The following is a 10,544-nucleotide window of genomic DNA, read 5'->3' as shown; positions in this document are numbered from 1 at the left end:
ATGGAAAACACTCTCAACAACAAAACAAACACTTTATGCAGCTACCATCTTCTGCTTCCACCACTCCTCAATTTAATTATCAGTCCCGCACCTTTTCAAACTTTGCAGATTAATTATATGGCACTTTCTTATTCCTTTCTTTATTTCATAATCTACATTATATAAAAGTTGCTTTTCGTCTCAGCGACATTTGCATGTACGTGAAAGTTTTAACTTTAAAATCACACACGGATGTCAATATCCGTTTTAGCTTTAACTAGATATTAATATCCGTGGACGGAGGTTCACATCCGGCGAAGGGAAATTGAAAGGTATGTTGCTCACGGAAGCAACAAATTTTGTCCTCTTACAATTGGCCATTTTTTCTTATAGCAATTATTGCCAACTGAAACAGCAACCATACAGAGACAATCATCCAACAATTCTTTCTTGCATGTTTCCTGATCCACGCCACTTAAGACTTGTAGATAAAAAAACGAAGATGAGTACAGAATCAGTACGGTGCAGTAATGGGAGGCGTTGCAGAAAAATGGGTCCACTTTCGGTGGGGAGCTTGGGAGGTCTTCTGGTTTCATCCATCTCAGCAAGGTTGACCAGGTTAATTTTCGTGCTTTTATAATTTTTTCGATTCAGATCTTTTTTTCGGTATTAATCGGAATCAGATGCAAGCTTATGTTATAGTTCAAATTGATTCGGTGTTTTAATAAGTTACGATGTGATATTATTGCAGGTCCGTCCAACACTGCAGATTTTTTTCTTGAACAGAAAGTTGGAACTCTACCTGCTTCAAATTGATGCTAAAAAGGTTGCATGTACTTCTTCGTTATACTTTTAAATGGCCAATATTTCATTCTTATTCTTGGAAATTATGGCTTTTTGTAATATGAACTTAACATGTCTGTCGTGCAAATTATTTTCATTAATTCAATGAAACAGAGTGAAATATACGACTGGATTATGACTTTTTCGAAGTTATACTTATCAATAATAAAAAGTGCCAAATTTGCTTGTAATGCTCTAATTTCATGTTTTCTCTATGATATCCCACAGCTTGACGATGGTTTGATTTATGAAATTGTGGATGGTTCAAATAGCTTCCCTCATTTTTATGGGGTACACGAAATTACTCATTTTCGTTATCCAATAATTCTCACACCTATGTTTTGGATAATGTCACTCTTCACCAGTACGCATAATAAAGAGATTGCCTAATGTATACAGAATAAAGACATCCGTGGAGGGATGTGGGTGAAGACTTAGCATTGCATGTGGTTGGACAGATGTTAATATCTGTGTACTCTGATTCTTAATCGGATGTTCATATCCAAATCTAACACATATTCTTATCTATTTAAATATTATTAAAGGGCAAAAAGGGAATGAGGAGGTGTAGGAAACAATGCGCGGAGGTGGTGGATTAACGCCCGAAACAAAGCCCAAATAAAGATGAATTACAAGGCCCAATTTTGAGACTTGCTCCCTACTCCTTCTCTCTCTTTCTGTCTCACAACTTCAGCACTCTTCAGAATCGAACAACATCGTTACTCCTGCGACCTCTCTCACTTTCTCTTTCTCACTCCCTCAGGTTTGTTCACCTTAAGCAAAATTTTCACTGTTTTCTTGCTCATTTCCCTTCCCTTCTTTTCTCCTCACAGATGCACACACTCTAATTTTTGTGACAATTATTCTTTTCTCTCTTTTACTAGGGCTGGTATGAAAAGCCACCTTTCAACTGTTTCTAATTTTCAATTTTCAATTTTCAATATTAAGTTAATAAAATGATTGATTTGCTTTGTGATTGTAGCTTGCGAGTGAGGCTGTTAGTGCAGATTATCCCGCGATTTATCATGGGGGATAGTCAATATTCGTTTTCACTCACTACATTTAGGTATGTATTGCTGATAACTTCTAATTTAATTTAATTCTTTTTTTTTTTTTGTTTATAAAGAAAATTTTATGATGAGTGTTTCTAATGATTCTGTTGTGTTGTGGAACAGCCCTTCTGGAAAGCTTGTTCAGATTGAGCATGCTTTGACGGCTGTTGGTTCTGGGCAAACATCTTTGGGAATTAAAGGTGATTTGTTATCTCTGCCTCTGGACTGGATCTGTTTATGGCCCTCGCTTTAGCTCTTCAATTTGAAATTGATTATTTTTATGGAGCACCTTTCACTTGTGTTATAAGGGGTGGGGAAGCAAATAAAGGCTTATACTTGAGTATAAGGGCTTTGACATGATGAAGGAATTTAAGTTCAGTTCTGTGAGAACAATGCTCTCTGAAATATCGAATTTTTTGGGCTGAGTAGGCTTTAGAGGAACCTAGAGTTAGATATTTCATTTTTTTCTTTATTTCTCTTAATTTGGAGCAAACTTATTTTACATTTTGCGGGTCCGTTTTGGTTGCTAAAATCTGTCTGCTATTGTTTGTGCTATTTACGTATTCCGTGGGTTCTTCTGTTGTCTTGTAGATGGCTTGGATCCTGTAATATAAGCTGTATATTTTGCTAGTTGTAAATGGATATCTGATATTTGATTCTTGCAGCTGCAAATGGAGTTGTCATCGCTACCGAGAAGAAATTGCCATCTATTTTGGTTGATGAAGCATCAGTGAGTTTATTTCCATTATTGGATCCATTTTTGTTCTCTATTCATGGAATTTTTTTATAAAGTTGTCCTATGCAAATATCCAATGTTTAATATCCTTCTGGGTGTCCCTGTTGCGTGTTTTACACATGGGTTTAACACCTTCAGTGATTCATATCCAAATATAAGCTACATTGCTTGATAGTTCATCCTTGAAAATATAAATTGAAGATGAACACCGTTTTGTCCATTTAATTCAAACACTGACTCCCCCCACTCCCACACACACATCTCCAATACTCAGCTTGTGATCTCTGTTACAATATTTATGGTGACTAATTATATGCTTTTACTGGATATTGTACTTAGTACCTTTCAACAATCACATGACAGCTTCATGCAGAGTAATTTAGTGTGTTTGGTTTGTAGTTGCTAACCTGCAACCGTCCGTTCAACATAAAAGAGATAAATTGTCGCTTCCTCTTTTTATGCTTTGGGTGTGTTAACACACCCATATTCTCTTAACACTGTCACTTCCTTATCCTCTAGGTACTCTAAGTATAATATATAGCTCTGTTTTGATTTACTTTTCTGTTAAAAATATTTGCTTAGTGGAATGGTGTTCTTGCTATACCATAGTTAAGCATCTGTCAAAGTCTGGCTATTGATAAACGAATCTGTTATGTAGTTTTTGCAAACAATGTGTCAATATAAATTAAAAAAAGTGAAGTTACTCAGTTCATGATGTATTATGTGCATTTACACTCCGTTGTACTTAATTGCAGGTCCAGAAAATTCAGTTATTAACACCAAATATTGGTGTCGTATATAGGTTTGTTTCTTTGCACGTATTTAAATAGTTTGGAGTTAAATATATTTTGTAACATCAATAATTAATTATATATTGATGGTGGTTACATGTTTAAATATACTAAAAATATGATAAAAAGAGCTTAAGAGAGCTTAAGAGACACCAAAAGGTACGAGAAAACGGCTATATCTGGGTAATTAATACTAATAAGTAAACATCTCATTTGTACAACATACAGCAGTTTTCCAATACAACTACATATATTCAATACCTATTCTAACACACATAATCATGAAACACATTAGCTTTGAATGTGCTCTTAAACATGAGGTGCTATTAAATTTTCCTACACATAACGTGGGAGACAATAAGAACATGGCATAACTATTTTGGTGAAATGTTTTTCTTAAGTATGTATGAAATAGAAATTGAAAAGGCACATTTAAACTGATTAAGGACTTACTAGATGGGAAATCAAGAAAAAATGTTGTTTTGGTGGTAAGCAGCTAACTATTACTTGTAATACTGACTTAAACAGCCAGAAGTATCAGTAAAGCATAGCTGAATGTAGCAGACTGTTAATCCACATTGTTTTATATGTAAATAAATTATTGTGGACTACTGTAGGTTTTCAATAGTTTCTCTAATTAAAAGAATTTTACTGGATTCAATCTGCAAGACTTTTGACTATTAACCTTCTTTTTTCAGGGAGGACACGAGGTGTTTATTAAATGTTGACTTTTTAAATATATTTGGGGATATTTTAAAATGAAATATAGAAAACGTAAAATTCACTTTCTGTGCACGTTTTGCATTTTCTAAGAGAACACTGTTGAAATAATTAATTTTATGATGTTTAGTATGTCTTTGAAACTTCATAAGCAGGTTTATTGTACCTTTTTCTATTTCTTTTGATCTTTAGTAAATGGAAATAACTATTTGTCCTTGACTTTTATTACAAATATTTTATTACTTGATCTAAATTTGGTCTTTGTTCAGTGGCATGGGTCCCGATTTTCGAGTTTTGGTTCGAAAAAGCAGGAAACAGGCTGAGCAGTATCACCGATTATATAAAGTACGGTATACAAGATTCTATTCCAACACATTTTTCTTTCTTAGTATGAGTTCTTGTTCTGCATATACTTAGTTAAGATATAATCCAGTTATAGTGTACTTCACTTTCAAACCCAACAATTTAATGAATTATAATGATAGGGATTGTACTTGGTTACACATCTGTAGGTGGTTTGCGTCTTTTTTCATGCAATGAATGTTTTATTTACTTCGTGAATAATTCTTGAATCTTTTATTTTTTGTATACAGTGAGAAGGGAAAAAAATAATTCTAATATAAGGATTTTTTTTTTTCCAGGAATAATATTAAATAAAATTCTCTGTATGATTAAGATGGTCAAACTACTACAGTCAGTGCAATGCCTTAGCTAGTTATGAGGAAAGTATGTCTAGGAGGAGAAATAGAGGATGGGTTCCATCTATAATTGTTTTGATCGCATAAATTCATCTATTATAATAGGATTAATCAAAACTAGCCACTAATACCCTAAGATTGGAGAACTGTTACTATTAAATTCAGTTTTACATTCAAGCTCTAACGCAAATTATGTTCTTAATAATGCCCATTTATGTAGACTAGTAAAGAAAAATTTTTCTAGTGACACGTTTTGCCACATAGTTAATGATTGAGGACCTGGATTGACATTAGAGAAAAATTAGTTCAGCATTTTTTTTATGTTCTAGTCTATTACATTTTTCCAGTAAGTGAGTCTTACAATTCTGTATCTTATAAGCCTGAAAATCTTGAATTATTAGTGGTGTGACACCTTCCATCAGTGAGTTTTGCAATTCTTGTTTGAAGGTTGTAATGCCTGTTAATGTGACTTTCATATAATAATAATAATTAGCTTTTCCATAAAACACCTGTTTTTTATTTTTTTGCTTGATAGTTTTGAGTACTAAGTTATTGATGAAGTTTGTCTCAGCAACAAAAATATAATTATTCCCTATTTATGATCTTGATGAATATTATACATATGTTTTTCTGTCTCTTTGTTTGCTTTTGATATTCTATGTTGGATCATCTGTGAATTGTGGGCTATATTTGATAATATGATCAAAATTTGCAGGAACCAATTCCTGTGACTCAACTTGTCAGGGAAGTTGCTGCGGTAATGCAGGAGTTTACTCAGTCTGGGTAATTATTTCCTTGTAAACTGTACTCTACTCTTACCACTGCAATTTACCTCGTCAACTCAGTATAATTTTATTTTATGCATGTATATAAATCATTAACTATTTGATATCTTAAATGAGTGATTTCTAGCTCTGATTTTTTGTATTTTCTTCTCCCCTTGTCAGCATTTCTTAGCTACAGATTCTCATTAACTTTAAGACGTTTATTTTACAGTAAACTCAAATTTTCAGAATTCTCAATTCCAGTGTTGTGGGGGATTAATTGTTGTAATTAAATGTGGAAGAACTGGTATGCCAAAATGTCTATTGTCATTAGCTTCTGGAAGCCAGGAGCATAATTATAAATTATGACACTTTGGATATTGGAAGCTTGGAATAAGTACAAGAGTAAATGCCTAAAACAGCTTTATCTTTACTAAAAGAACCAGCATGGATCAATCTTTACAGAGCTTTGTTTTCTTTTCCTCTGGAGGCATATGTTAGATAAATTGGTAACATTGTGATCCATATAGAAATTTCATGTAAAAATTAGGCATGTTATTGCAGTGGAGGAATCCTTGATACGCAGCTTTCTAAATGCACAAAACTTAGTTTGATCCTCTGATTGTCTCTCTGTATGCACCCAACTACATTTACTTACCATTTCTACCCTTTATAATGCTTTTAATTCTGACATTTCTGTTTTGGTTCCGATAGTGGTGTTAGGCCTTTTGGAGTGTCGCTGCTAGTTGCTGGGTTTGATGATAATGGGCCACAATTATACCAGGTCTGTTGATATTATTTTTCTGATGTAACTCTTGACGTATTAACATTTACAACCTGGTAAGTGACCATCGCTTGCATGTAGCAAGTCTAGACAGAACCTCACTCAATGGTGAAATAAATAAGTGATCCTTAGATTCTTCGAAGATATTTGATCATGAAAACTTTGTATTCAAGTGCATAAATTCTTTACTACACCTGAATTAGTTTTTCTTCAAATAATTGAAAGTTGCTCGCTGATTATGAGTGTTCAATTTCAAATATGAGCATTGGTTGTCTATATTGCTATGCATCTGAACTCTTTCTAAATTACTGTGAATTTTAAGGAAATAAATAATTTAAGGTCGTGAATTGATGTAATTTTTTTTTTCTCTAGGTAGATCCGTCAGGTTCATATTTTTCTTGGAAAGCTTCTGCAATGGGGAAAAATGTATCTAATGCAAAGACGTTTCTTGAGAAGAGGTAAGCTTTTCATCAAAATACTCAAAGCAAAAAATGTGTGGAATGCATCTATGTTTGCTTGTGGACTGCATAGTAATTAATATATGTAGAGATACTCAAGTCATTTAATGAGAGCTTAGAAATCCTTTAGATATGCTGAAATGGCACAGAGGGTAGCTACTTATATGATAGATTTCGTAAAAACACACTCACGACCCAGAATACTGAAAAGAATCTTTATTATTCTTGAGAACAAAGAATACAGAGTACACTGCCCAAACACTATCAAGGGAACACTCTCCCTTCACAGAGGATGCAATGGTCCCGTCTATACAACAAAGCAAAAACATTTCTGTCACCAGGCACCCCCTGTCCCCATATAAAGCTACCCCTTCCAGCTAACCAACCACTAACCACCCAACAGACCTCCTAAGCCTCCTAACCGTCTAACAGCCTACAACCTCCTAATTAATTTCTTTTCCTTTTTGTATACTTTTAAAGCCCTATCATGATATCTTAAAAGGACTTCTAAACCATAGTAGCTGAAGTCTTTTTGGGAATGCACGCTTGAGAAATTATTTATGGCTGACTTCATTTTCCACTTATAGGTACACAGATGATATGGAGCTTGATGATGCAGTCCATACAGCAATATTGACTCTGAAGGAAGGGTAGGAGAACATAATATTTCAAGTTTATGCACTAAAATTAGAAAACAATAGTGAAAATGACATGTTTAACGATTACTGTTGATTAGGAGGTGCAATAGTTATTTTACCTTTTTGCGTCATTTCATCTCTTTTTGGTCAAATGTTATTCTGCTACAACAAGTAGCAGTGCATAATAGCCGTGTCTCATAATTATAGTTTGGAGGAGGAAAACCCATCTAAGATTGGCTTATTGGTCTTGCTTTACTTGACAATTACCTACGGCACATTCCTCCAAACCATCATCATATGTCTTTTTTATTCTTGGAAGTTATCTACCTAGTTTATTGCATTAAAAACATTGATAGTTTTCATTTTATTGTTTTTTATTGCCATATGCTTCTATATTTGAAACATGTGATCTTTGTTTAGTCTTTAGAAACGTTCCGTTAGGCAGGGAAATAATGAGAGAAAGTGGAATGTGTATTAAGGAAGGAGATTCAAAAATAAAAAGTAGCTGTGTAGTTAGTTATTTTGGGGGGAGAGCTTTCTGAGAAAGTCTTTATAGAGCCTTTAGGGAGGAGTTAGGGTAGTTTTTGAAAATGGAGTCTTTGGCTTTGTGACCAGGGAATATCCTGTGTGAAAGGAAGTACCTTTGTGTTCTTTCAAACAAACATGTGATCTTTGTTTAGTCTTTTGAAACGTTCCGTTAGGCAGGGAAATAATGAGAGAAAGTGGAATGTGTATTATGGAAGGAGATTAAAAAATAAAAGGTAGTTGTGTAGTTAGTTGTTTTTGGGCGGAGAGCTTTCTGAGAAAGTCTTTATATTGTTGCCTTTAGGGAGGAGTTAGGATAGTTTTTGAAAATGGTGTCTTTGGCTGTGTAACCAGGGAATACCCTGTGTTAAAGGAAGTACCTTCCTTTGTATGCGGAAGTTGTTTGGTTTGTGTGCTTTATTTCTTAACGAAGAACCTAAAACGTTCTCAATTTTTCTCTTCTGCTTTCTTTTGTGGGTGTTTACCAGGTTTGAGGGACAGATCTCAGGAAAAAATATTGAAATTGGCATAATTGGTGCTGATAAAAAGTTCAGGTGCGTATGTGTTCCTAAAATATTACCTAGTTTGCTTTACACCTTCCATATTATATTATATGAACCTTGCTTCGTCTTGTTACTGTAATCCAATTGAGTTGATTTTTGGGATTTTGGTTTGTTCCGTCTCAATTGATAAATTACGAGTACTTCAAAATACATGGAAATTGCATCCCAAAAACGAGGCTTCCAATCCAAGTTATCTGCATCTCAACCTATCTGGACCTCAGACTTATCATCCTTTGTATACTTAAATTATTTAAATGGTTAACTTAGTAATAGTGTGTTTATGGTGCAGGGTACTGACACCAGCTGAAATTGATGACTATTTGGCTGAAGTAGAATAGTGTGCAATGAAAAAATGCTGTGTTCTTGAAGTTGTTTGCTTCAAAGTTGAGTTTAATTTGTAGCTTAAAACTGGTTTTGTGATGACAATAGTGAACTTGTGATATACTTCTAGTTGTGACCAAAAACAAGCCTTGAGATAAACCTTTTCCCTAAGTCGTCAACATTATCAAACATAGTATGTCTAGACGATGCGGCAATGATTTTCTTAAGGAAGATTCCTAATTTATCTTTTTCCCAAGAATCTTTTTGATCCATATGTCTACCATTTTATACGTATCGCCGGTTAAGTTCAATGCAATACATTTGCACTGGCATCTCAAATTCCTTTCCTGCTTCACTTTTCCTTTCCAACGAGATCTTGTTCATTTACTTATGCTAGACATTTTTATCCTTACGATTTTGTTGTAGGAAGGAGGTCCAGACCAGTTTTTTCAAATTTGGAACCGTGTAAATGATGATATTAAAGTTGTTATTGCATGGACGATAAATTCGTAATATGTTATGTTTTATTGTTTTTATAAATTCGTAATATGTTATGTTTTATTATATTTATGGCTTTAAACATATTTCTCTATTATTTAATTTTCAAAAGTGTTATTAATATATGGTATTATTTAATAATATTTACAAAAATAGCGACCAGTTAAAATATATAAATTTTAAAAAATATATATATACTGTTAAGTTTATTCGCGATGAATTTTTCTAGCGTGTCTTTGTTTATAAAGAATATCTCGCAGTGTTTGAGTGCGCAAATTATGATATGCAAAATGCAACTTAACATTTCTGACTTTACTGTCTATTCTTAGAAGTTGAACTGTGTATTCCCAGACGATGAAGTTAAAACTTCTTAGGAGGTGAAGTTTTCATTTATCATTGTTGTATTTAGGGATGAGAAAAATAATCCACGGACACGGGTATTCACTGCGGCGGATAGTTACTATCCACGGATATTTACTATCTGCGGGTAACGGGTAGTGGTATTTTAATATCCGTTTCTAAACAGGTCGGATACGGGTAGTATACTATCCGACCTGTGGGTACTCGTTATTCGCAAAAAATAAATAAAAAAATTAATTTATATATATTTTTAATTAAATTTAATTAAAAATAAAATAAAATTATCTTTTATCAGATTAAAATTAATTAAAATTAAGTTTTAATATATATGAGGTTTGTTAACACGCGTACGCTGTTTTTCAGTTGGTACGTTTTAACAATGTGTATCAGATTATAGTAGACAAAAATACCCTCATCTATCAAAGGATTCTAAGTTTAAATAATTTTCATTCTCAAAACTAAAAAAAAAAAAAAGAACTCCCAAACCCTTACTCACCTACTTCATTCCTCTCAACCCTTCCTCTTTCATCTTTCTCACTCCAACATTTTCTCTGTCATCCCTACTGTTGCCCCAATTGAAAAAAAAAACAGAAACTTTTGCCTAACCCTAATCCACCTTCCTCAGTTATCCAATTTGTTTATCTCTCGTCTCCATACTCTCCCTCAGCCACACACAATAACCCGCGACATCCTAATTTGTTGCTCTTGCTCTGTTCGTTCATTTGAAGGATGTGTTATATATTTTTTCTTCTTGAGTCAAGGACATTTAAATAATTTTCATTCTCAAAACTAAAAAAAAAAAAAACCCTTACTC

At 33.5% G+C, this 10,544-nt stretch overlaps 1 protein-coding gene across 2 annotated transcripts; it reads left to right on the top strand.

Annotated features, from left to right (window-relative positions):
- Nucleotides 1-1,453: 1,453 nt before the first annotated feature.
- Nucleotides 1,454-9,412, top strand: LOC106755432 (proteasome subunit alpha type-2-A). 2 transcript variants are annotated; one of them, XM_022778299.1, is made up of 12 exons: nt 1,454-1,585; nt 1,805-1,888; nt 1,998-2,074; nt 2,540-2,604; nt 3,366-3,412; nt 4,391-4,466; nt 5,535-5,602; nt 6,298-6,367; nt 6,740-6,825; nt 7,413-7,475; nt 8,477-8,542; nt 9,299-9,412. In XM_022778299.1, the coding sequence occupies exons 2-12, from the start codon at nt 1,848-1,850 to the stop codon at nt 9,339-9,341; spliced, it is 702 nt and encodes a 233-aa protein (XP_022634020.1). In that variant the 5' UTR covers nt 1,454-1,585; nt 1,805-1,847; the 3' UTR covers nt 9,342-9,412. The 2 variants fall into 2 exon arrangements, with proteins under 2 accessions (XP_022634020.1, XP_014493071.1); XM_014637585.2 differs by lacking the exon at nt 9,299-9,412 and adding an exon at nt 8,841-9,204.
- Nucleotides 9,413-10,544: the final 1,132 nt, after the last annotated feature.

The sequence above is a fragment of the Vigna radiata genome, unplaced genomic scaffold (assembly GCF_000741045.1).
Source record: "Vigna radiata var. radiata cultivar VC1973A unplaced genomic scaffold, Vradiata_ver6 scaffold_259, whole genome shotgun sequence".
Classification (NCBI taxonomy): domain Eukaryota; kingdom Viridiplantae; phylum Streptophyta; class Magnoliopsida; order Fabales; family Fabaceae; genus Vigna; species Vigna radiata.
Note: the sequence above shows the minus strand (reverse complement) of the source record. Positions and strands in the feature narration are given on the sequence as shown.

Excerpts from the sequence above, each read along its gene's own strand:
- LOC106755432 (XM_014637585.2), top strand. The coding sequence starts at position 1,848 with ATGGGGGATAGTCAATATTCGTTTTCACTCACTACATTTAG. Across the intron at positions 3,413-4,390 it reads AATATTGGTGTCGTATATAG|TGGCATGGGTCCCGATTTTC; the intron begins GTTTGTTTCTTT and ends GTCTTTGTTCAG. Across the intron at positions 6,368-6,739 it reads ATGGGCCACAATTATACCAG|GTAGATCCGTCAGGTTCATA; the intron begins GTCTGTTGATAT and ends TTTTTTCTCTAG.